The sequence below is a fragment of the Apus apus genome, chromosome 11 (genome assembly GCF_020740795.1).
Source record: "Apus apus isolate bApuApu2 chromosome 11, bApuApu2.pri.cur, whole genome shotgun sequence".
NCBI classification, from domain to species: Eukaryota; Metazoa; Chordata; class Aves; order Apodiformes; family Apodidae; genus Apus; species Apus apus.
The window spans coordinates 1454670-1479432 of NC_067292.1; the positions used below are offsets into that span (position 1 = coordinate 1454670).

Here is a 24763-nt window from a genome sequence, read left to right on the forward strand (position 1 = left end):
TGAGCAAAGGGGACCATCTTGGCCATCAGAGCCACATCCACCAGAACCTGCAGTGCCTGTGGGTGCAGGTTACTGTTCACTGTCTGACTCTCCCCAGGAAGGTGATGTCCATGCTCTGAGTGTCCCTGTGCTTGCAGGCTGGACAGCACTGCACGAGGCGTGCAACCGGGGCTACTATGATGTTGCCAAGCAGCTGCTGGCAGCGGGTGCCGAGGTCAACACCAAGGGGCTGGATGATGACACCCCGCTGCACGATGCAGCCAACAACGGGCACTTCAAGGTTGGTTTTTGCTGGATTTCTTAGCTGAGTTTTTCATTACTTCCCCCCCACCTTGTGCTTCAAGCAGCCAACTGTGCAAATACAGAGATTCTGGTCATTTTATTATTATTTGCTGCTGAATGGGCAAGAATTTCCCTGCTCTGGTGCTGTTGAGTGTTTTGCTGGGTGTTCCCATGGGCAGGGGGTACTTCATTCTTCTGGGCTAGTAGAGGGATCATGGCTTTGTGTCTCTCTCCCTTCTTTCCTGCCCAGTTTGGTTCATATTGCTGTCTTCTGACTATTGGTGACTGTTGATACCATAAGACTGCTTGGGGGCATCCCCTCTTTATTTATGTATGAAAGTTGTATAAAAAGCCTGGAATGAAAAGGTCATGAGCATCTTCAAGCTTCAATTTGTGTTTTCAGGTGGTGAAATTGTTGTTACATTATGGAGGGAATCCTCATCAAAGCAACAGGAAGGGCGAAACACCTTTAAAAGTAGCTAATTCTCCCACCATGGTGAACCTGCTCCTGGGGAAGACCACATACCCCTCCAGCGAAGAGAGCTCAACAGGTGAGATTGGCCTTTATGTGAACATGGGATCGATGTCTGTGGCCTGCAGCTGCCTGTTAATACAGAGGCGTTGAGAGGACAGTGAAATTAGACTCGTGTCAGAATATCTTTATGCTGCTGTCCCAGTCAGGAGTCCATCTGTAGCTGTAACCCAAAGCCAGACAACATAACTGCCCACCTGTAGCTCCAGGTAAATGGAAGTCTTACCTTTGAAATGTGGGGACTATTCCAGATTGTGCACAGAGAGGAGGATGTTTGTATGCAGGTTGTATGTTCCCACCCCTTCCCAGTTGGAAGACACGGTGCTCGGCTCCACTGGTGCTGATGTTTCAGGTTGTGCTCCTGGGATGTCCCTCAGCAGAGTGCCCTGCTAGAGCCTGTCCCACCATAACAGATGTGCCAGGTGGGACATGCTGCAGGTTTTAATTAGTGCTAGTTAGAGTTCCAGTCTTATGGGGAATCTTGGCCTATGCTGTGTGCAGTTATAATCCTGTTGAAAAGCTCTGTTGGTAGACTCAGGATGTTGTCCTGAGGAACCCATGGTGCAAGTTTGAGACTGGATAACTATCTCTTTCTCAAAGATCTCCCAGCCTGGCATTTCAAGCTGCAAGCCTAGCAGAGGCTGGGTGAGGCCAAGGGATGGCAGAGCCATTCACAGGGGTTCACGTCTGCAGGAAACTGATGAGGATGTTCCCTCCCCAAAGCCCCTCACAGCCCTTAACATGTTCTCCTCTCTCTGCAGAGACCTCAGAAGAGGAGGATGCCCCTTCCTTCGCTCCCTCCAGCTCTGTTGATGGCAATAACACAGACTCAGAGTTCGAGAAGGGTTTGAAGCACAAGCCCAAGGCCCAGGAGCCCCCCAAAACCATCACCCCGGTGAAGGATGAGTATGAATTTGATGAGGACGATGAGCAGGACCGGGTCCCGCCAGTCGATGACAAACATTTACTGAAAAAGGATTACAGAAAAGAGACTAAAGCAAACAGTTTCATTTCCATACCCAAAATGGAAGTGAAAACTTATACTAAAAATAACACAATTACACCAAAGAAAGCTGCCCACCGCATCCTGTCGGACAGCTCGGACGAGGAGGAGACCAGCGTTGCTGTGGGGACGGGGGAGAAGCTGCGGCTTTCGACCCACTCGATCCTGCCCAGCAGCAAGATCCGGGAGCCCCCCAGCACCAAGGCTCAGAAGGAGAAAAGCAAAGTAAAAAAGAAGCGGAAGAAGGAGACGAAAAGCAAAGAGGTTCGGTTTGGCAAAAAAAATGACAAATTTTGTTCCTCTGAATCAGAGAGCGAAAACGTGGAGAGTGAGGAGGATGATAGAGACTCTCTTCAGAGCTCTAGCTGTGTAAAGGACTCCAGGCTAGTGCTAAAGGAATCCTCCTTGTTTAACTCTCTGTCTGCCTCATCCACCTCTTCTCATGGGAGTTTAGCATCCCAGAAACATAATCCCAATCTTACAGAACAGCACTCCAAGCACTGGAGGACGGACAATTGGAAAACCATATCTTCTCCAGCTTGGTCAGATGTCAGTTCCTTATCGGACTCCACTAGGACGAGACTGACGAGCGAGTCAGACTACTCGTCCGAGGACTCGAGCTTAGAGTCACTAAAGCCAGTCAGGAAGAAACCAGAGCACAAAAAGAAAAACACCCCACACAACACCGTTTCTGAGAAAAAGAATTCATTCCATAGCAATGTGGATGGAGCAATTCCAAAGCTGGACAAGGAGGGGAAAGTTGTTAAAAAGCATAAAACAAAACACAAACATAAAAACAAGGAGAAGGGGCAGTGTCCCATCAGCCAAGACATTAAAATAATCAAAACGTTTTCTTTTGAGTTTGAGGACTCTAAACAAAAGCTTGAGAAAGGCTTGATAGTAGAGACAGAAAATCCAGTCGAAAACAAATTGAAAGTGTTAAAGCATGAGCGAGAACACAGTAAGAAGGAGGAAAAGCTCCCCAAAGGTAAAGGGGAAGAGAAGGAATGGTTGTTTAAAGATGAGACTGGAAAATCCTCAAAAGAGGAGAAATCATTAAGAAAACTCAAAGATGGCAGTAAAGACATGAGCAAATCCTTCAGAGAAGGATTAAGTAAATCAGAAAAAGAGAAACCTGTAAAGGAGAAATCTCCCAAAGAGGAGAAACTGAGGATACACAAGGAGGAGAGAAAGAAGAAGTCAAAGGACAAGCAGTCAAAATCTGAAAAGAAGAATGAGCTGAAGGAGGAGAAGGTTTCTAAACTAGAGAAAGAAAAGTCCTTCAAGGAGGAGAAAGAAAAATGCAAAAAAGAAAAACTTTACAGGGATGAGTCTGGCTTTGATGAGTTTAATAACAAAAACCAATTTCCTGAAAGCGAGGACACGAAGTTCAGCCTTTCGGATGACCAGCAAGAGAGGTGGTTTTCTGACTTGTCTTCTGATTCCTCATTCGATTTCAAAGGGGAAGATAGCTGGGACTCCCCAGTGACAGATTTCAGGGAGATTAAAAATGACACCGTGGCAAAACTAATCATAGAACCTGTGAAAGAGGAAATTAAAGACAAGAAAAAGGAAAATAAAACAAAAGAGAAGAAGGAATACAACGAGAAACGTAATGAAAAGGATACTTTCTTAAAGAAGAAAGAGAGGGACTATGTGGACAAAAGCTCTGAGAAGAAAAAGGACCAAACAGACAGACACAAAGTTACTCCTAGTTATTTGCCTGAAAAAGATAAGAAAAGGAAGGATTCTGCAGAAGGTGTCAAGGAGAGGAAAGAAAAAGACACAGGTGAAACCAACAAAGACAGAAAAGACTCCTCAGATGGCTCTAAAGATCGGAAAGACAGCAAAGCAAAGCAGGACGAGCCATATCGAGATGACTTCAAGGAGTATGGCTGTGAAACATTCTTCAAGGATAAATCTGACCCTGAATTCGGTGGTAAAACTCTGGAGAGTTGGGAGAGGCACCATTCTGGAAAGGAAAAGGAGAAGAAGGATGCCCCTGATAAAGAAAAAAAAGAAAAGGTGAAGCCAGAAAAATACAAGGAAAAATCCAAAGAAGGAGACAAGGAGAAAAATGAAAAAGTTGCTCCTGAGAAAATCCTGAAAGACAAAGAACTGGAGAAGAGTTTCAAAGAGAAAAAAGAAACGAAAGAGAAATACAAAGACCTGCACAGCAAAGAGAAGGAAAGGAAGAGTTCTTTCGACCAGGTAAAAGAGAAGAAAGATAAGAACTTCTCCGCGGATCGAGAGGACTTCTCGGAGAAAAAGGATGAGAAGAAAGGCAAAGAGAAAAGCTGGTACAGCATTGCAGACATCTTCACGGATGAAAGTGAAGATGAGAGAGATGATTACAGCTTGACTGGGTTCAAAGTCAGTGACTCTGTTGGGAGCGAAATGCATCGGCTGGACAGTCTGCAGGAGAAGGAGGATGGAGCGGCTGCCGAGAAGGAGCTGTACCCTGACAAGCACCGCAAGTACTCCTCTGACCGTCAGCATTCGGGAGAGAAGCAGAAAGATAAGGACTCCAAGGAGAAGAAAAAGGACAAAGGAACATCAGAGGGGGGGAAGGAGAAGAAGGAGAAGAGTTCCTTTGAGAAACACAAAGAGAAGAAAGATAAAGACTCGACTGAGAAATACAAGGACAGGAAAGACAGAACATCCATAGATTCCACTCAAGAGAAGAAAAACAAGCAGAAGCTCCCAGAGAAGATTGAAAAGAAACATGCCAATGATGACAAGGTGAAAAGCAAACATAAGGAGAAGCCAGATAAAGAGCATTCCAAGGAGAAAAAGTCTTCAAAGGGAGGGGAGTCAGAGAAGAGCCTGCTGGAGAAACTGGAGGAAGAGGCTCTGAATGACTACAGAGATGACTCCAATGACAAAATCAGTGAGATCTCTTCTGACAGCTTCACAGATAGAGGACAGGATCCGGGACTGACCAGCCTCTTCGAGTCTTCTAACCTCTCTCTTGCTGATGCTGCTGAAGAAAAGTTCAAGGACTCTCTCCCTTTACCCTGCTTGCAGGACAAACTCAAGGAGAAGGAGAGACACAGACATTCCTCATCTTCGTCAAAGAAAAGTCACGAGAAAGAAAAAGCAAAGAAGGAGAAGACAGAGAAAAAGGAAAAAACAGAAGAATTCAAAGAGTCCAGCAGCAGAAAGGATTCCACTCATTATGAAAAAGATTTCTCTGTGGATGGGGAAGCTTTTAGCACTTCCTACAACTTGAAGGCAGAGCCTGATGAAGAGCCAGAGAAAAGCATTGATTACTTATTTTCTGAAAAGAAAGATAAAAATGATTCTGAAAGAGAGCTGTCAAAGAAGGCGGAAAAAGAGAAGACTTATGGTTCCAGCACCATCAGCACAGCTAAAGAGAAAAAGAAGCGAGATAAACACAAGGAGAAATGGAAGGAGGAGAAGGAAAAGCATAGAGACAAACATGCAGATGGTTTCTTTAAACATCACAAAGACGAGCCAAAGTCAATGCTTAAAGACAAGGACAGTCCTCAAGTTACCACCTTTAAAGATAAATCAAAGGAGGACAACCTCAAATTCAGTGAAGCCAAGCTGAAGGAGAAGCTCAAGGAGAACCAAGAGAAAGACAAATCAGAGTCAATAAAAATAAGCAACGGGAATGAAAAAATAACCCTTTCCAAAGACAGCGGCAAGAAAGATGCCAGGCCAAGGGAGAAACTTCTAGGAGATGGGGATTTGATGATGACCAGCTTTGAGAGGATGCTGAGCCAGAAAGACCTGGAAATCGAGGAGCGCCACAAAAGGCACAAAGAGAGAATGAAGCAGATGGAAAAAATGAGGCACAGGTCTGGAGACCCCAAATTAAAGGACAAACTGAAGAGCTCGGAAGATGTGCGCAAGAGGAGTCTGGATCTGACAGCAAAGAAGCCCATGACATTGGATACTCAGCTCAAGGACAAGAAGCTGAAAGAGCTGGGTCCTCTGACTCCTATACTGTCACCAGAAAACAAGGCACAGCCTGCTGTTGGGACAGACTCCAAGGACTGGATAACGGGTCCTCAGCTGAAGGAGATCCTCCCAGCATCCCCCAGGCCAGATCAGAACAGGCCAACGGGGGTCCCGACCCCAGCATCTGTCGTCTCTTGTCCAAGCTACGAGGAGGTGATGCAGACACCCAGGACTCCTTCGTGCAGCAACGAAGACTATACAGACCTGATGTTTGAGTGCGCCGACTCGCAGCACTCGCTGCCCATATCCACCATGTCCATGAATGCCTGCTCCCCATCCTTCTTCGACAGATACTCCAATGTTTCCAGTGGGCTCCCTGAGAATCCCAGTCAGACCCCGACTCGTACCATACCCTCCACCAACCTTTATCGTTCCATCTCGGTTGATATCAGAAGGGCACCTGAAGAAGAATTCAGTGTTGGAGATAAATTTTTCAGGCAGCAAAGTGTCCCAGCAACATCAAATTATGACTCTCCAGTGCAGCATATAATGGAGGAGAAAGTTCCCCTTCCTTCTGTTCCTACTGAGAAGTTCCAGTGTTTATCTCCTGGGTATTACTCACCAGATTATGGGGTTTCATCACCAAAAGTGGAAGCTCTGCACTGTGCACCAGGGGCTGTCAGCGGGGTCGCCCAGTCGCCTGAAAGTGTCTTCTCTGGTTTACAAGCAAAATCCTCCCCTTCACACAGAGATGAGTTACTGGCTCCTTCGGTGGAAAGTGCCCTTCCTCCTGACCTCGGCATGCCCTTGGATACCACGGAAGAGCAGCAAGCTACTGCCTCCATTATGCCTCCAGAATCCACCTACCTACCACCAATTGAAGAAAACCATTTTAGTTCAGGCATGCCGGAGCAAAACAACATAGACTGGGATAACCCTCCTTCCAGAAACGCTGAGGCAGCCATTCCTCCCAGCCTGATGGGTAACCCGGCAGAGCACCCTGTCACCTGGTCCATGGGCTCCGAGCTCCTGATGAAATCTCCCCAGAGGTTTTCCGAATCCCCTAAACCTCCACTCTGTTCCCTAGAGCCGATTCATCCGACACCAGTAGCCTTCATTCCCACAGACACTTCCTACCCCGTCTCTCCCATATCTTACCCTCTGTCGGTGTCTGAACCAGGGCTGGATGAGGGCAAGGAGGATGCTGAGGAAGCAGTTCCAGGTGAAATAGCGAATGCTGAAGAGCAGACACCGTACATGTCCCCTACTAGGTTAGACACGTTCTTCAACAACTGCAAGCCGCTTCCAGAAGAAGCACCTGAGATACCTCCAGAGCCCCCTTGTATGCCTGCAGAACCTCCGGCTGAAGTTGTTAGCGCGCCAGAAAACAACTATTTGGAAAACAATAACGCTGCGCCGGCAAATACAGAGGAGGCGGTAACGTGGCCTGACCCCTTCACCAATACAGAAGATGACTTGGACCTTGGCCCCTTCTCGCTCCCAGAGCTGCCGCTCCAACCAAAGGACGTTGCAGAGACAGAGGTGACGGAGGCAGAAGCAGTAGAAGAAAGCCCAGCAGCAGCTTCAGAAATGAGCCCTGGGATCATTAAAGCCGGCACGTCCATAATAGCATCTGGAGAGCCGGAGGAGCCACCAGCCAGCCAGGCAGCTGCTGTCCTGCCCGTGGAGACGGAGCCACAAGCTGAGGAGCAGAAACCAGAAGTGGCTGCACAAGAAGCCACCTCAGAAGCACTGAACATAGCTGAGGAAAAAGGAGCGGAGGACTCGGAGGCCCAGGTTTTCCAGCAGACCCCGTCTGAGTCCGCTCCGGCAGAGAGCAAAGAGGTGGAGGCCGTCCACAAAGACCTGTCTTCTTCTGGTGGGGTGGCAGAGAGCAGCTCCCAGACCTGCCCCCCACCCGTGGCCACCACCGAGGGCAGTGTCTCACAGGAGGGTGCTGCAGCACGGGGTGGGAGCCAAGTCCCTTCCTCCCAGGCGGATGCACCTCCAGGCAATGCTCAAGTGGAAAGCGTTGAACCAGTGCAAAAACCAGTAGCAGAAGCTCCCAAACCGCCCAAAATAGAAGAGATTCCTCAGCGGATTACCAGGAACCGGGCTCAGATGCTTGCCAACCAAAACAAGCAGAACGCTGCCTCTTCCGAGAAGGAATTCCCTCCCGTGTCTGCGCCTGCCACCCGTGCCAAGGGCCGCATCACGGAGGAGGACGATTCCCAGGCTCAGCACCCGCGCAAGCGCCGCTTCCAGCGCTCCAACCAGCAGCTGCAGCAGCAGATCAACACGTCCACCCAGCAGACGAGGGAGATGATCCAGCAAACACTGGCAGCTATCGTTGATGCTATAAAACTGGATGACATTGAACCTTATCACAGCGACAGGTCCAACCCCTACTTTGAGTACCTCCAGATCAGGAAAAAGATTGAAGAGAAGCGGAAAATCCTGTGCTACATCACTCCCCAAGCTCCGCAGTGCTACGCTGAGTATGTCACCTATACAGGCTCCTACCTGTTGGATGGCAAGCCTCTAAGCAAGCTCCATATTCCAGTGGTGAGTCACCTTCTCTCTTTGAACTGCAGCAGCAGGGACTGTCCCCTCCCCTGCTGCTACAAGCACTGCCAGGTTGTCCCCCTGTACAATGCCCCTGGTGCCCCAGCCATGCTCAGATATGCTCATGATGACAAATCAAAGCCTTGGTAAGTGAGTGATAAAGGCAGCCTCTGAGATACTGTATTTTTGCAGGTAAGACCTTGGGGTTGTGCTTAGGAACCTGAGGTTCAGGCTTTAGAGCAGGTCTGTATGGATCCATTGGATTGGAGGCTGGAAGGTGAAGCTGCTTTTACAGGCAGTGTAGTGATTGGATAATGAACCTAGAAGACTGCAGGAAAAAGATGGCTTTTAACTCCTGCCTTCACTTTCCCAAGCCCTGAGGTTTGATTTGCCAATAGCTCTCGCTCCTTGGCCATGGGGTCTTGCATTTCACTGCTGTGCTGCATGCACAGGTTTGCTCATACAAATACATCCATGAGCTTGATGCTGCAGGCAGTAAATCTGGGATCCAGCCTGGAGGAGGACCAGCCACATCAGGCTTTGATCTCTGCAGCAGGTGGCGTGAAACACCCTGGTCTGTGGGTATTCCTGTTGCAGTGCAGCCCGTGCATAGAATGATGTAATTGTTTGGGTTGGAAAAGACATATAAGATCATCAGATCCAATTGTTAACCTGGCACTGCCAAGGCCACCCCTAGACCATGTCCACCATATCAGCACCAGTTACTGCTGGTGTCAGTTAATACGTGCTTCCTCTGCCACAGCACCTCTGTGTTCACAATCAGCTTGTCCCTTGCTAGACTAACCCCAAGAACTAACCCTGTTCTGCAGCTTGGGCTGTGCTTGAGGAGCACCTTGCTCCCCAGGAAAGCACGGGACAGATCAGGACACAAGCTCACAGCCCAGGCTGCTCATGGCAGTATTTCTCCAGCAGTATCATCCCTTTCATCAGACATGCTCAGGCACTTTCACAAACTGCCCTTGCAGCATGTGGGGTGATTCATGCTCAGGCTCTTCAGGCCCAAACTTGTCTCTCAGCACAGGCCACCTTCTTGCCCTGTTGTCTCACCCCTGGCTGTGGTCTGAGCACTGGCAGGACCTTGTCCTTTGCCAGATTTCCTCCTCCATCGAGCTCTGTGCAGCACCCCATGGGGTGGCATTGCCTCCCTCTCCAAGGGTTCCCCCGAGGGCTCCTGTCCCAGCCACCAGGGGCTCTAACCCGGGCTGTGCTGTGCCCGCAGATCGCCCCGCCGCCGTCCCTCGCCGAGCCTCTGAAGGAGCTCTTCAAGCAGCAGGAAGCTGTCCGGGGGAAACTGCGGCTCCAGCACAGCATAGAGCGGGTAAGGAAGCGCTCCAGAGAAATTCCTGCTGGGAAAGAGGTCTGGAATTTCCTCTGCTGGGGGGACTGAGGCTGCCACACTTCACTGCTTCCTTCGCTCTTCCTCAGGAGAAGCTCATCGTCTCCTGCGAGCAGGAGATCTTGAGAGTTCATTGTCGGGCAGCGCGGACTATTGCCAACCAGGCTGTGCCCTTCAGTGCCTGCACCATGCTGCTGGACTCCGAGGTCTACAACATGCCTCTAGAAAATCAGGTCAGCGCCTGTCTGGGCGGTGGGGAAGTGTCTGAGAGGTGCTGTGCAGGACCCCAAAGGAGGCAGTGCTTTTCTGGGGGGTGGAAGGGATGTGGGCAGGAGTTAGTCGTGCTCTCCATGCTGAGGTGCCGGTCACCCGTGGTGGCAAAGCCCACAAGAGCCCACCCCAGCACCCATCTCAGGACCCTCTGCCTTTCTTCTTGGTCAGGATCACCTGCACAGTTGAAAGATTTCTTTTCCTGTGCCCTGGGATAGCTCTTCCTCTTGGAGGAAAGGCAGGGAACCATGGCATTGGTTTGTGTCTGCATAGTGGCTTTGGAGGACCCAGACTCTGTCTCCCAGCCCACAAAAAGCCATCATTTCTTCCTTGGTTTTCACATCATTCTGTGCCAGAGAAGGGGGAATTATGTCTGGTGTCCACGCAGCTGTGGTGGTCCTGAGCCACCCACCAGCACCCTCTGCAGCCCCCTCCTCTCCAGCCTGGCTGGGGAAGCAGCTGCTGCATTTCAAGAGGGATCCTGTGCAGGGGCAGGATCCTGGCTTCTTAGTGACCTGGTGTATTGATCCGGGAGCCTTGATTTATCCCTTGGCATTTCCCAGCCAAGAGCTGGTGCTTCTACAGTGAAGATGTTACAATCTTGGGCACGAGCTGATGGAGACAGAGGTGTGGGTGCTGTGATGGGCTGGCACAGGTGGATCCTCTGCAGGAGGGACTGTGTGCAGGTGGGTGTGTGGGCATCTGTGGGGCTGAAGTCCTGGCAAAGGGCTGCAAGAGCAGCTGGGAGCAGTGCTCTCTTCTCCCTCCCTGCAGGCACCTTTCTTTTTTCCGATGAGTGTGTGCCCTGAGAGGGGTTTGAACATGGCCTGCTGGACCTGTAACTGCTTAAAATGAAAAAGATATCTAGCGTGTAATTCCCTTTTGTTGTCTTTGCTTAGGGAGATGAAAACAAATCGGTCAGAGACCGTTTCAACGCGCGACAGTTCATTTCTTGGTTGCAGGACGTGGATGACAAGTATGATCGGATGAAGGTGAGAGGCACGTGGGCAGCCACTGGTCCTGTGGCTCTGCATCCGGAGGGAGGGGGTCCCCAGAGGGGTCCCAGCTGTTGCTGGAGCCTGGGAGCTGCCTTTGTGGTTTCCAAAAATCTGCTGGGAGCAGGTGTGCTGAGGTGGGCTCGTGGAGCCTCTCTCTGCTGGTTCCAAAAAGGGGGAAGGGAGACATGTTCTACTCAGGGTTGTCTGGCTGGCTGCTGTTCTGCTTCGTGCCATATGGTCTGGAGCTTTCTCGGTCAGTGCAACCCTCGGGGCCTGCTCTTCACCAGCAACACATGCTGCAGTGAGCTCCAAACCTATGGCAGACTTCAAGGTGGCAGGAGCCCACACAGTGATTTACCAAGCGCTCTGCAGAGCTCGGGGTGACAAACTCCAGCACAGTAGGGAGCAGGGACAATGCTGCTTTCAGCAGGTGACATGGAGGGAGGTGGCAGTTCCCACAAAGGGAGCAGCACCCTGCTCTTGTGCTGTTGGGGCCAATGGGGACTGTCTGCCAAGGCTGTCACCAGCGGGGTCAGTGCTCTTGAGTGCTTACTAGCCTTCTAAAGCCACTCCACAAGGCCCTTTTGGGTTTGTCCCTGCTCCTGCTGGAATTGGGCTCAGGAGATGCCCCTACTCCATGCTTCCCTCCTGTGTGGATGCACGTGCCACCCCTTGCTCCATTTGCTGCCCTGCCCACCGCCATGGCCACAGGTCCCCAACCTTTGCTGGGTGGGATGGGCAGGAGGAGCCTTTTCCACCCTCTCCTGCTCACCCCTCATCTCCCCTTGGTGTTTTTTTTTCCCCTGATCCAGACATGCCTGCTCATGCGACAGCAACACGAAGCTGCTGCCCTGAACGCAGTGCAAAGGATGGAGTGGCAGCTGAAGGTGCAGGAGCTGGACCCCGCGGGGCACAAATCCCTCTGTGTGAACGAGGTGCCCTCGTTCTATGTGCCAATGGTCGACGTGAACGATGACTTTGTGCTCTTGCCGGCATGACAGTTCAAAGCCAGGAGACATCGCTGAAAACTGGCAAGGACGGGAGCCCTCCGAGGTCGGGCGGTCGAGCTCACATTCACCCTTACCGCTTGCTGATGAATCCCTGGTCAGAGGAGGAGGAAGCAGCTATCGGCAGAAAACAAAACAATAAGAAAAATAATTGCACTTTCTTCACAAGGCGTCCCTCGCTCCCGGACTGACGGCAGCTCCGCCGGGCAGAGCGCGGGGCGCGTCTCCTTTCCAGCCGGCTGCGGCGGGGAGGCAGGGAAGGGAGGCAGCCGGTCTGCGCGGGCAGCCAGCGCCCACCGGCCGAGAGACTGGCAGAGGCGTGGAGGGAGGAGGCCAAGGACACCCCTTGTGTGCTGCAGAAGAAGCTGCTGAGCGGGGCCAGCCAACCCCACGCCACTCATGTACTTGTGAACACCGTGATTTCCAGCTCTCTGTTTTCCACCGGTCGCGGGATCTCCTCTGGGAGAAGCTGCAGTAGGAAACCATGGGGCGGGAGGGGATGGGGATGGGGGAGGGAGGGAGGGGGTGGTGTTTGAGTTTCTCGTTCCATCCTGGGTATGTCTAAAAAAAAAAAAAAAATTTAAAAAGAAAAAAAAAAAAGGAAAAAAAAAAAGAAAAGAAAACTCGCAAACAATTAGAAACAAAAAGGACAGCGTCCGAGTTGGGCAGACGCGGCTCTGAGGTGTGGACGGGGCGGGGAGGCCCGCGGGCCCCGCAGCAGCCACCGCGGGGGAGGAGCAGAGCAGCCAGCGGGGGCGGGAGGAGATGGTGACGCAGAGAAAGGACTTTGCCAACTGTGTTTTTAATGGAGTAAAATCCATGTGGTTTATATATATTTTTTTTTTCCTTTAATCTTGGGCATTTCGTTTCTCTTTCTGAGAACATAACTTGAAAACACTACAGAGCCAATACTCATATAAAGAAAAATTGTATCCCATAAATGCTGTACAGTTTTTATATACATTAACAATGTACTTTTGCTGCCTTCTAGATAATTTATTTTGCAACACATTACTGCACAGTTGTAAATAACTTATGTACTGTAACATCACTTTCAGTTATGTGTAAAGAAATAAATAAATTAATTAAAATTATCTTTGTATGTATAGCTCACCCTAGGCAGCTCTTTCCCTGTCAAAGAATAAGGGCCAGGACAGTGTGCAGTTGTGTGGAAGCCTGTCTAGAGAAGGTACGGAGAGGTATCACCCGTGGTCCATGTTGCCAGGATCTCCAGATGCTGACCTGATTTTTAACAGCACGTGTTTTTTCTCCTCTATCCCCTGCTCCTTCACTGTCGGTGGAAACATGAACCTGGCGGTGCCAACCCTGTGCTGCAGGTGGAGGCACCCCAGGGAGCACCCCCCGTGCCATGTGCCAGCTGGGGACACAGAGCGATGTGACAAATGATGTTTGGTCTCGGGCTGGTGAGTTTCTGGAGCAGCCGCACATCGAGGAGCTGCTCTTTTGGGGCTGCAAAGCAAGGAGAAGGACGAGTGAAGCCCAGCGCTGCCCCAGGTTTGGTCCCTGCTGGAGCTGCTCCATGGTGGGAAGGAGCCGCTGGTTTGGTGATGCCCAACGTGCCCTTGTATTGGGTGCCAGCTCTTCCTGCTGCCATCCTGCTGCTGTGTGCCCGCGCCGTGGGCTATTCCACAGGGAACTGTGTTGGATGTGCAGCTCTTGGTGGAGCTGTAACCCAACCCGGGCTTGGGGCAGCTGGCAAAGTCGACCCTCGAGCACAAGCTCACGGGGGTGTGGCTGGAGACAGAGCCAAGTGCCTCTTCCAAGCCCTCCGTGCCTTGCACCTGCTGCTCAGCCTCTCCCAGCAGCAGGAAGCTCAGCAGCGCCCGCGCTGCCTCTGCCACAGCTGCTGGCCCCGGGCTGGAGTGGCCAGACCCATGGACTCCTACTGTTGGCACCTCCTTCTCCTGCTTTTTTCTGCCCAGCTTTGCCGCGTGCACGTGTGCTAGTTGAACGTCTCAGCTGCTGCTTTTGGAAGCAGAGATGTTACAAATGCGATTTGGCTCCTCTTCCTCTGACCTAAGGGCTCCAGAGGGGACCCGCTGAATTCACAACCACTTCTCAGCCCCGTTTGCCTCCTTCCGAGGCTCTTGCTCAGCCCGGGCAGCCCCACCAGACCCAGGTGGGCTTGGCAGGGTGCAGGCAGGAGCAGGCAGCACAGGCTCAGCCTGCCAGACACAAGGCCCCAGCAGACGAGCACCCACTGCACTGAGACGCCTCCGCACCCGGCTCCCCCCTCGCTGCTGCCGGCTTTGCAGCTGCTTGAGGAATTTTCCATGGTCCTTGAGCTGGGGACCTCAAGGGTTACACTCCACCACTTCACAGCCCTGGGCTCCAGTCTTCCCCAGCTCCTGCCCTGGCTCCAAGGGCCTGTTCCTGGCAGGGATGAGGTGGGGCTCACCACCAGCAGAGCAGGACGGGCAGTTTGCTGGTGGTGACAGTGCCATGGGCACAGCCAGAGGGATTTTCACCCCAAATCCTTACCCTGGGCCATGGGGGCAACGTGGGCAACTGGCATAGGCACCTGGGATAGGAGGCTGGTCTGCTTTGGGGCTTCGTTCCATAACATCAGAAAGTGACCACAAGTAGCACTTAATTTTAAACTAATTTCCAGCCCTGCTCCCTCTTTTGTTCTAAATTTCTGTAAGCACAGAGAGACCTTTCATCTGCCGTGTAAAGCAGGAAGGGTCCCGTCCTCTGTTGGATCCCACTGCTGGGAGGCTCGGGAGTCACAGGGTTAAGTTTTCCTCGTTCCACTCCTCTGGGCCACGTAGGAAGGTGCAGGCACCTCCCAGGCCAGGTCCCGCCTCTGGGTGCTGGTCAGACCTGCGTGGCAGCGCGTGGGCTGCGGCGAGGCTGCCTGGGCTGTGACACCAAGGTTGGGTGATTTTTCCCCCGTGGTTTGTGACCATGGTTGGACACCACGGCCCCGGTGCTGCCACAGCAGCCCCGTCCCCCCTTCCCACCTGGAGAGGTTAGAAGCTGCTGTGGTTTTGCAGGTGGGACTTTTCTCCCCCGGCGCAGGCAGGGAGCTGCTGTTGTCCCTCAGCGATCGTGGTTGGAAATAAATCGTAAAGAGACAAAGAAAAAAACAAACCAGAAAATCTTGTTTGCATCTCAGCTGTTTCGCTGGCGTTTCCCACGGGCTCAGCAGAGTGCTGGGTGCCAGTGGGACTCTGACCAGTTCCTGGGGAGACCAGACCCCACCAGCCCCGTTTGAGGTCTGAGGGGACCCAGGTGCATTTTATGCGTGGTCCCAGCTGCAGCCCAGGACCCCCAGCGCCAGCTGGATCTGGGCTTGGGCGCCTTGGCCTGGAGCACCATGGAGAGGGGGGCAAATTGGGCTTGGGGGGAAAAACTGGGTTGGGGGAACCAGACCAGGGTTGGGGTGGGAGTGTGACCTGGGCTTGGGGGGACCGAACCGCGACTAGAGTGAACTAGGCTTGGGGACTGGGGCCACAAACTGGGGCTTAGGGGACAGACCCGGGGCTGGAGGGGGCGAACCGACCCCGGGCTGGAGGCTGGACTCGGCTTGGGAGGCTGAAGCGGTCCGGGAGGGGCCGGAGTTTAGGGAAGGCAGAGCTCGGGGTGGGGGGGTCCAAGCCGGGCGGGGCGGGGGCGGTCCCGGTGGGGGGCCGTTCCGCGCCGGTGCCGCCCCCACCTGCCCGCACCGATCCCGAGCGATCCCCGGTGGCGGAGGGTGATGGCGGCGGCGGCGGGGGGCGGGTCGCGTCCGCGGGGCTGTCGGGCGGCGGGGGCGTGGGCGCCGTGCGCGGCGCTGGCGCTGGGGTGGGCGCTGGGGTGGGCACTGGGGGCCGCCCCCCCCCACCGCTGCCGCCCCGACGCCGCGCTCCTGCCGCCGCCGCTCCGCCAGCTCGGGGGGGCCGCGCTGCTCCGCGTCGCCGTCCCCCGCCTCCGCGGCGGCTGGAGCCCCTGCCAGCTCTACCGCTACCGCCCCCCCGCCACCGGCAGCCCCCCCCGGCCCAACGGCACCGGGCCCTGCACCCGAGGCTGGCACTACGCCCTGCCCGCCGCCGGCCTCCGCTCCAACCTCGTCACCCAGGTCCCGGGGCGGGGGGTTCAGGGGGGTCCTTGGGTCGGGAGAGGGTGGGGGACCCTTGGGGCCGGAGGAGATTGTGGTTCTGGAGGGGGGGGGTCGGCTGGGTCCAGGAGGGGTCGAGGGGTGTCCGTGAGGGATGTCTGGGGAGGGGGAAAGGGAGACTGGGAGGGAATCCGGGAGGGAGTCCGGGAGGCGGTCAAGCTGGGGACACAGTGACGGTCCCGCAGGAAAGCAGGGGGAGTACTGGGCGGGGGGGGGGGGGAGAGAGTTTGCTTGGGGGTCACTAGGGATCCTGGGGAAGGGAGAGGGGTCCTCTGGGGGAGAAGGTAGGATATCCCCATGGAGGGGCTTTGGGGATGGCTGGAGTGGGAGCCCTGGGGGATGGGGTCTTGGGGGCTGGAGGGATCCCAGGGGAGAGGGCTCTAAGGGCCGTCAGCACTGTCCCATCACATCTGGCCCCACATTTCTGCTTAGGGGGTGGAGGTCCCAGGAGCCTCTCACACAATTCACGGGGGGCCTGACCCCATCTGTCCCAGCCCTGTGGGCAGTGGTGGGGGGAATATGCAGGGCCCCCCCGCGTGCTAATGTGTCCCCACCGTGTCCCCCCTGGCCCTCAGTGGGACCTGGTGTGCGCCTCGCGCTGGAAGGTGCCCCTGGAGCAGACCACCCACTTGCTGGGCTGGACCCTGGGCAGTGTCACCGCGGGCCTGGCCTGCGACAGGTAACCCGGGGGTCCCCAGAGTGGCCCCCCCCTCTCCCCGGGCAGGGGGACACGGTGTCCAGCCCCGCTCACAGCCGATCCCCCGGCAGGTTCGGCCGCCGGCCCGCCTTCGTGGTGTCCCTGGTGCTGGCGGTGCCGCTGGGGCTCGGTGTGGCGCTGGCCCTGAACTTCGTCATGGTCCTTGTCACACGGCTGCTCTTCGGCTCGGCGCTGGCTGGCGCCTTCCTCTCCCTCTACGTGGCAAGTGAGTGTGCCAGGGGGGCACCGGGGACTGAGGGTGCTCGGGGCGCAGGATGCCCGGGGGTGCAGGATGCTCCACCGGGCTGTGGGACCCACGGTGCACCCCTCACTGCCCGTTCCCCCCCCCAGGGCTGGAGCTGTGCGACCCCCCGCACCGGCTGGGGGTGACGATGGTGGCCGGCTTCTTCTGGATCGCCGGGGAGCTGCTGCTGCCGGGGCTGGCCGTGCTGTGCCGGGACTGGCGGGTGCTGCAGGGGGCTGTCACCATGATCCTGGCTCTGCTGGCTGCCTGCTGGTGGTAAGGACCCCTCCCGGGCCTGGGGGCTGTGTGCAGGGGGAGGGGGCTGAGCCGTGCCCTGGGGTTGGCACCCAGCCGTGCCCAGGGAGTGCCAGGGCAGCACCGCAGCCTGGCACACCCTGACCGGGGACACAGTGGGGATTAAAAGCTGCCCAGGGCTCTCCAGGTGGAGTGCGGGGGTCCCCTCCCACCCCGGGTAAATGTTTGCTCAGGTTTGAAGTTAAGCGTTTCCGGGCAGTGTTGCTTTGAAATAGAGAAGGGGCAGTTAATGCTGGAGGGGGGCCAGGCCTCTGGGGAGCCCTGTGACACCGATGCTCACACCCCAGGTGCCCGGCGCTGCTGCTGGAGTCTCCACGCTGGCTGCTGGCCACCTGGCAGCTGGAGAAGGCCAGGAAGACCCTGCAGGCACTGGCTGAAAGCAGTGGCCCCGGCTCCCACGATGGCTCCTGCCACCAGGAAAGCCTCCTTGCAGGTGCGTGTGGGGGCTGCCAAGGGTGGGCTGCTGGATCCCCTCCCCAAACCTTTGCTGCCAGGAGCAGTAGGACAGTGCTGGCTCTATCCCCCTGTCCCAACAGAGCTGGAGTCCCTGGCTGAAGGGTCCCTGCAGCCCCAGTACCACACTGTCTGTGAGATCTACGGCACCAGGGTCATCTGGAAGAACGGAGTCATCCTTGGCTTTGCAGCGTGAGCAGGCGGGGGGGACAGTGGTGGTGGGTGGGGGTCCTGCTCGCCGCCCCCTGACCCTGCTCTCCCACAGGTTCATCGGCTCCGGCATCCGCCACTGTTTCACCCGCAACCTGTCCCCCCACCTGCCCAGTTTCTTCTCCTCCTACTTGGTGCTGGTCAGCACTGAGGCAGCTGCCTGCCTCTTTGTCTGCCTGACGGCTGAGCGCTTCGGGCGCCGCGCCATCCTCCTGCTCTGCACCATCCTCACCGGCATCTCCTCCCTCCTGCTGCTGGCCCTCACCCAGTGTAAGGATGGAAGGGGACCCTGCTGTCCCAAGGGTGGGGTGGGGCTGGGGGTGGGAATAGGATGACTGGGGGCTGTGTGTGTGTGTGCAGGATTTGATCCTTGATGGTGCTTTTGTCTGCTCACCAGACCTGCTGGATCTCATTGTCCTGATCCTGTCTGTGGTGGGCGTCACTGCCTCCCATGCTGTCACCATGCTCAGCATCTTCTTTGCCAGCGAGGTCCTTCCCACTGTGGTCAGGTAAGGAGGGCCAGTGCCATGCTGGATCAGGAGGGGCGGGGGGGGTCACTCAGGCAGGGTTCCCAGGCCCTTTCTGAGCATATTTCCCCTGCAGGGGCGCCGGGCTGGGCCTCGTGGTGGGGGCCAGCTTCGTGGGCAAGGCAGCGGCCCCCATCACCGCCATCCCCAACAGCCGTGGCTTCTTCCTGCACCACGTTGTCTTCGCCTCCTTCGCCATCCTGGCTGTCCTCAGCATCATGCTGCTGCCCGAGAGCCAGGGCCGCCGCCTGCCCCAGTCCCTACAGGATGGCGAGAGCCAGCGCCGGCCTCCCCTCTTCCACCGGCCCCCCCGCGAAGACCACCTGCCCCTGCTCACCCCCCATGGCATCCCCCATGACTACTCCCGCCTTGCCACCTCCACCAAGAGGATGCTGAACTCCCCAGCCCCTCCCTGTGAGACATAGCTGTGCCCCCCACCCCCTCTTGCCCTCAGGGTCTCCCTGCTGCTGGGGGGGGGGACTGAGCACAGAGCCAGGACCCTCACAGATCGCCAAGACCCCCATCCCTGGGTGCTTGCGGGGATAGTGGGGTCCACCGAGGACGTGTGTGATGGCTGGGCTAGGGGGGTGTGACAATGCACCCACCCCACAGTGGGGCCGGATCCTGCCCCAGGAGGAGCTGTGCTGGGAGTCCTGGGGCAGGGGTGACGCCCCCCGGGACATTTGTGGAGGGGGTGATGCCCCCCAGGGGGTTTGTGGCGGGTGCTCGTGGGCTGCCAATAAAAGTGCCTTGTTTCTACAGGCAGCTGGCACAGTGGGGGCCCCGCAGGGCACCCCTGCCACCAGCCCCCTTCTCGGGGGTCTTTATTATGGGCAGAACCGGGGGGGGGGCTCTTCACACACCCCCCAGCTCTGCAGGGTCTTTCCCCAGGGTGTCCCCCACCCGGGGCTTCCTGTGCACTCGGACTCTGCCTGGGTACGGGGTGTGCACAGGTGTGCAAAGCCCTGCCCTGAGGCCTCTCTTGCTGCACACGCGTGTGCAAAGCCCCCACATCTGGGCACCTGGTGCACGTGTGTGTGTAGAGCCCCCCCAGCTGGGCATCTTGTGCATGTCCGTATGCAAAGCGGCTGCATCTGGGCACCCCGTGCACACGCGTGTGCAAGCCCCCCGCTGCCCCCCACCCCGGTCACTGTCCGTAGAGGTCCGCCAGGCGCCGGAAGCGCGGCCCCCACTCGCTCAGGTAGTCGTAGTCCTGGTCCTCGTCCGTCAGGCTGGAGACGATGGAGCTGAGGGGGCTGGCGACAGAGCCCGAGCCCTCGTAGTCGTAGATGAGGGCCGTGTCGTAGGGGGGCACGCTGGGGTCACTGTCTGCCGCCTCCAGCCCCTGCGGGGACACGGGGACATCGTCAACCCCACTGGGAAGGGGTGGGGGCAAGGGGGGGTGCCAGGCCGCGTCCCCACCTCGTTGATGAAGTCCTCGATGTCGGAGGGGCTGCTGGGCAGCTTGCGGGGGGCCGGGGGGCTGGCGGAGCTGAGCGGGGCGTCCCTGCGCAGCGGCGGCTTGGCCCGGGGCGGGAAGAACTCGGGGTGCCGGAGCTGGTTGATGTCGTAGGCATCCTGCAGGGACCGGGGGGGCAGGTCAGGGGTGCAGGGCTGGGGTGGACGACCCCTCTCTGGGATCCCCACCCCCCGGGTCCCCGCCGCCTCACCTGGTCCTCTTCTCCCCCGCCCTGCTCGTCGTAGTTGAGGATGTTGTCCCGCATGTCGTCCCGCGAGCGCTGCAGCAGCCCCTTGCGCAGGGCCCGCCGGCGGCCCCGCGCCCGCGCAGCCCCCAGCCCCGCCAGCACTGCGGGCAGAGGGAGGGTGGGCGTGGGGTGGCGGGCCGGGGGGCCAGCATAGTGGGACATGGGGCCGTGGAGCTGCTGGGTGGGGTGGGGTTGGTGGGGCTGGGACAGTGGAGTGGGGATGCAGGTAGGGGTTTGAGGTGGGGTGATGAGGGAAATGGTTAAGGGAGGTCCTGGCCAGAAAGGGTTGCTGGGGTGGGGTGTTGGGGATCATGGGTATGGGCTGGATGGGGTGTCCTGGACCAGGATGGGGTGATGGGTGGGGGACAAGGTGATGGAGCCTGCTGCTGGGGTTTGGGATGGGTGGCCAGGTCGGGCACGGGGCTGGGGGCTGGGTCAGGTGAGGACGGTTGGGGTCTCACTCACCCAGGAGAAGGATGGTGCTGCCGAGGATGATCATGAGAGCCCCAAAGGTGATGCCAGCCCCGGCGGTGGCAGCGGCCAGGACACCATCATCGCAGGTGCCATCCCGGCCGCAGTGGCACACCGAGATGTTCAGCAGCTGCTGCCGCTCCTGCGGGGGCGTCCCCGAGTCCCGGAGCAGCAGCGGGAGCGAGTAGGGCCCCTCGGGCAGCTCCACCAGCACAGCCAGCACTGCGTGGGTCACTGCAGAGGGGACGTGGGCAGGGGGTGAGCAGGGACCCCCACCAGCCCCCCTCAGAGCAGCCGCCCAGCCCTGCTGGCCCTCACCATTGAAGCGGGTGATGCTCCAGTTGCGGGCGAGCTGGGGGTGCTGGGGGCTGAGCTGGAAGTGGAAGGGGGCGCCGTGGGGGGGGCGGTCGTCATCCGTGGCCCCCAGGAGCAGGTTCCCCCCGCGGCCCGGCCGCCCACAGACCATCCCGGCCGGAGGCTGCAGCAGGGGCGGGTGGTCGTTCACTTCCAGGATCTCGATGGAGAGGGTGCCGGTGGCCGAGAGCGGGGGCTCGGCTGGGGGCACAGAGCAGAGGGGTCATGGGGGGCGGGGGGTGACACGGCGGGTAGAAGCGGGGACAGGACAAGGGGGGCGCTGCTCACCGTCGTCCCGGGCGAGGAGCAGGGCGATGTACGAGCCGCCCTGCAGGAAGGCAGACGGGTGCAGCAGCTCCCGCTTGGTGCGGACGGTGCCGGTGTGGGGGTCCAGCTGCAGCCAGTCTGCCGGGTCATAGAGGAGCGCGTAGCTGTGGGCACAGGGAGGGTTTCACACCATCATCCCCCCCAAAATAACCCACTGAGGGCGGCAAGCATGAATGCCCCAACACAGCGGGTGCCAAGAGGTGATGCGAGGGGAGCAGGTGCCGAAACTCGGAGGCTGGGACTCACGTGAGGGTCTGGAGCTGGTGGGTGTCGGGGTCATTGGCAGTGTAGGTGGTGATGGGGGTGCCCGGGGGGGTTCCTTCCAGCACGCTGACCCGCCGCGGGTTCTCACGGAAGATGGGGGCTTCGTTCACATCCCGCACACGCACCCACACAGTGGCCAGAGCCCGGGGGCTGGTGGGAGCCATGGGCTCCAGTGGCCCCTCATTCTGCACCGACACTGTCAGCTCAAAGTGGTCCCGCACCTCGTGGTCCAGTGGCTGCAAAGAGGGGATACACGGGTCAGTTGAGCCATGGAACTTCCCCTAGCACCCCCCCTGGCTGCCCCGGGCCCACCTTGGCTGTGGAGAGCACACCATCATTGGTGTAGGGGTCTGTGCGGATGGCGAAGGCACCCTCGGGGTCACCCTCCAGGATGGTGAACTTGGCTAACCAGTTGGGCGAGCCAGCCAGGTCCTTGTCATGCACAAAGACCTTGCCCACGTCCACGCCTGCTGCTTGCTCCTCCACCTCCATGGAGAACTGGGGGAGAGTGGCATGGGGTCTATGCAGGCTGCTGTCTGCAGTGCTGCTGCCCCAGCTCCCGCTCTGATGAGCCCCATGCATCCCCCCCCCCCCCACTCTGGTTGCTACCTCCTCCTTGGTGAACTCAGGAGCATTGTCATTGATGTCCTCCAGGTAGATGACGGCCGTGGCGGTGGTGGTGAGCCCGTCCCCAGACATGTCAGCTGCCTGCACCGTCAGGTTGTACACCCCCACGGTCTGCAGGGAAAGACAGGGGGCCTCTGCTGAGACCTTCCAGCCCCCAGGAGCCCAGAGATTCCGCAGCTACTAGCCACCCGCCCTGTCCCCACGCCTGGGTCCTCTCATAGTTTGAGCTGTGGTTTTACCAGCTGGGGGTCTCTGGCTGCCCTCAGTCCTGGTGTCACCCTGGTGCCCCTCATGGCCAGTACCTCACGGTCAAGGCCAGGCCGTGCAGTGCAGATCTCGCCGGTGGTGGCATTGATGCTGAACATGCCAGCAGAGCCCTGCTCCAGGATGGAATACCGCACCACCGCGTTGTCTGTGTCAGGATCGTCGGCATCAGTGGCCTCCACAGTCATCATGCAGGTCCCTGCAGCCACAGGAGCACCTGGTGAGTGCTGGCGTGGGGGTTGGCTCACCCGAGCTCTCCCCAACAGCCCCTCAGCTGGACCCACCTGGCTCAGCCCCCTCCACCACATGCCCTGTGAAGACATCCTGCCGGAAGAGTGGCCGGTTGTCATTCTGGTCCACCACAATGATCTCCAGGTCAGTGGGATCCTCCAGTGTCAAACCACCCAGGTCCAGCGCGAAGGCTTTTAGCTACAGGGAGGGGCAGAGCAGGTGGGTCAGGGCCTCGCTGGGGGGTTTGGGGAGGGGGCTGCAGGCAGCTGGGCAGCTTCCTTACCCGGAAGCGGTCGTTCTCCTCCCGGTCCAGCATGGTGTTAAGGAAGACCTTCCCGGTGAATTTGTCAATGGAGAAGATGCCCAGAGGCTCCTCATCCACCCCCGGGCCCTTGATGCTGTAGATCACCCCCCCAGGCTGCTGCTTGTCCGACTTGATCTGTCCCAGGGAAAGCAGGTCCTGGGGCTGGGGTCTGTCCCCTTCTGGGGTCCCATTCTGCCCTCAGTTTCCTCTCAATGCCATGTTCCCCTCCTAGGGTGCCCCCCACCCCACCACCTGGAAGAGATGGGGAGGGGGGGTGGTGCTTCCTGCCTACCTGCACCAGGAGGTGAGGGATGCGCTTGTGGTTCTCTGAGACGCTGATGGGGGGGATCACCCAGGCCCTCTTCACCCGCCGTGGACCTTCGTGCTGCCGCCAGGCCTGGGGGCTGCCTGGGGCTGTGGCACCCCTCTGGCCTGGGCTGGCACCCTGGGGGGTGACATGGTGCTGCTGGTGACCCTGAAACCTCCAGAGTGGGGTGCAATGCCAGGGTAGTGGCAGAGCATTGCACCCTGGCTGGGTGTCCAGTGCTGGGGTACGTGGTGCTGGCACCCCCTGATGGAGTTAGGTCTCGGGGTGCAGAGAGGCCACCCAGCTGCCCCAGGAACTTCATGTTGGTGGTCCCCTGACATCCTGGTGTGACAGTGTCAGGCATCCTGCTGGGAAGGGGTCGCCCACAAACAGTCTCCACCTCAGAGCCAGGCTGTGACCCATGGGACCCCTGCGGTGCACCCTGGGAGGGCTGTGCCGGGGGTTGCTGGGGATGGTGTGGGGCTGTGATGGGAGGGGTATGGGGGGCTGCATGCCAATCCCATGGGATGGGCAGGACAAGGGGCTGCTGCCTCCAGCTGTCCCTCTGCCACCACCCGAGAGAAGGCCCCCCTTCCCTGGGAGGCTGCTGAAGCTGGGGAGGGCGATAGGAGGTGATGGGGGCCCTGCTGCTGGGGGTCTCTGCTCTGCAGCCCTCCATTCTTCCCCTGCCTGGAGCATCTAGCCGTGGGGCCCAGGCCAGGACCCCAACAGCTCCATATGGCTGAGGCCTGAGATCATAGTGAGGGGATCTGGGGGTACACACTTGGATGGGGAATTGCAGAGGGGTCTGGACTTGCAGCTGGGGTGGGAAAGGGGGGAGCAGGGTGTTTCTGAGAGCCTACCCCCCTCCCCCAAATCCCATCTCCCTGTTCACAGGCGCAGGCAGTGTGCCGGAGCTGCAGGCCCCCCCTGCCGCTGCCATCTGTGGGGTGAGAAAAGCCCCAAGAGGGGCACCGAGCCCCCAGCACCCCCATCCCCATCCCCGCCACCCCCAGGGATGTTCCTTCATCGAGTCTGGGGTCCGGCTGCCCCCCCCCCCGCCACTGCATCTAGGCTCCTCATCTCAGCCAGCCCTCCCGGGGTAGGGAGCAGGAGGTCTCCCCATCCCTGTTCCCAGCCCCGTTCCCATCCCCTTCCCCATCTCCCCGTGCCCCTTACCCGAGCGCAGAGGGGGGCGAGCAGGCAGGCGAAGAGGAGCGAGGGGCCCATGGCGGAGCGGGGCGCAGTCCGGCCGCTCGCCGGCCCCGAGCTAAAATAACCGCGGGGCTGGCTGAGTGACAGCACATGTGCTGCCGAGCGGGCCGGGCCCCCCCCGGCCGGGCAGCTGTCCCCCCCGCAACCCCCCCGGCCCGCAGCCTGCACCCCCTGCCCAGCGGGGGC

The 24763-nt window shown here is 58.0% G+C and overlaps 3 protein-coding genes across 8 annotated transcripts in view; 2 read left to right on the top strand and 1 right to left on the bottom strand.

Moving 5' to 3' along the window:
• Positions 1-12433, top strand: part of ANKRD11 (ankyrin repeat domain containing 11) — a 149925-nt gene extending 137492 nt beyond the window's left edge. For all 6 annotated transcript variants that reach the window (XM_051629691.1, XM_051629689.1, XM_051629690.1 and 3 more), the window contains 7 exons: positions 138-280; positions 686-833; positions 1576-8309; positions 9550-9648; positions 9756-9899; positions 10836-10928; positions 11747-12433. In XM_051629691.1, coding sequence (XP_051485651.1) covers positions 138-280; positions 686-833; positions 1576-8309; positions 9550-9648; positions 9756-9899; positions 10836-10928; positions 11747-11932 — 7547 coding nt within the window. In that variant the 3' untranslated portion in view covers positions 11933-12433. The remainder of the gene's footprint in view (positions 1-137; positions 281-685; positions 834-1575; positions 8310-9549; positions 9649-9755; positions 9900-10835; positions 10929-11746) is intronic.
• Positions 12434-15662: 3229 nt separating this feature from the next.
• On the top strand, positions 15663-19158 carry SLC22A31 (solute carrier family 22 member 31). The gene is made up of 9 exons (XM_051629778.1): positions 15663-16022; positions 16637-16740; positions 16830-16984; positions 17110-17278; positions 17605-17750; positions 17854-17962; positions 18036-18250; positions 18378-18489; positions 18584-19158. Exons 1-9 carry the CDS (start codon positions 15663-15665, stop codon positions 18930-18932), a joined length of 1719 nt encoding a protein of 572 aa, XP_051485738.1. The 3' UTR covers positions 18933-19158.
• A 99-nt stretch (positions 19159-19257) lies between these two features.
• On the bottom strand, positions 19258-24617 carry CDH15 (cadherin 15). The gene is made up of 14 exons (XM_051629709.1): positions 24542-24617; positions 23348-23500; positions 23035-23190; positions 22805-22949; positions 22559-22719; positions 22239-22367; positions 21942-22127; positions 21612-21865; positions 21327-21469; positions 21003-21239; positions 20679-20918; positions 20178-20314; positions 19930-20085; positions 19258-19852 (listed from the first exon to the last, which is right to left on the bottom strand). The coding sequence occupies exons 1-14, from the start codon at positions 24590-24592 to the stop codon at positions 19655-19657; spliced, it is 2346 nt and encodes a 781-aa protein (XP_051485669.1). The 5' UTR covers positions 24593-24617; the 3' UTR covers positions 19258-19654.
• Between the last annotated feature and the right edge of the window lie 146 nt (positions 24618-24763).

What these genes read in the sequence shown, in the direction of transcription:
- SLC22A31 (XM_051629778.1), top strand. Translation starts at nt 15,663, where the DNA reads ATGGCGGCGGCGGCGGGGGGCGGGTCGCGTCCGCGGGGCTGTCGGGCG. An exon ending in GCTGCTGGCCCTCACCCAGT is followed by an intron (nt 18,251 to 18,377) that starts GTAAGGATGGAA and finishes TCTGCTCACCAG; the next exon opens with ACCTGCTGGATCTCATTGTC. An exon ending in GTCCTTCCCACTGTGGTCAG is followed by an intron (nt 18,490 to 18,583) that starts GTAAGGAGGGCC and finishes TTTCCCCTGCAG; the next exon opens with GGGCGCCGGGCTGGGCCTCG.
- CDH15 (XM_051629709.1), bottom strand. Translation starts at nt 24,592, where the DNA reads ATGGGCCCCTCGCTCCTCTTCGCCTGCCTGCTCGCCCCCCTCTGCGCT. An exon ending in GGCCTGGCCTTGACCGTGAG is followed by an intron (nt 22,368 to 22,558) that starts GTACTGGCCATG and finishes CTTTCCCTGCAG; the next exon opens with ACCGTGGGGGTGTACAACCT. An exon ending in CTGAGTTCACCAAGGAGGAG is followed by an intron (nt 22,128 to 22,238) that starts GTAGCAACCAGA and finishes ACTCTCCCCCAG; the next exon opens with TTCTCCATGGAGGTGGAGGA.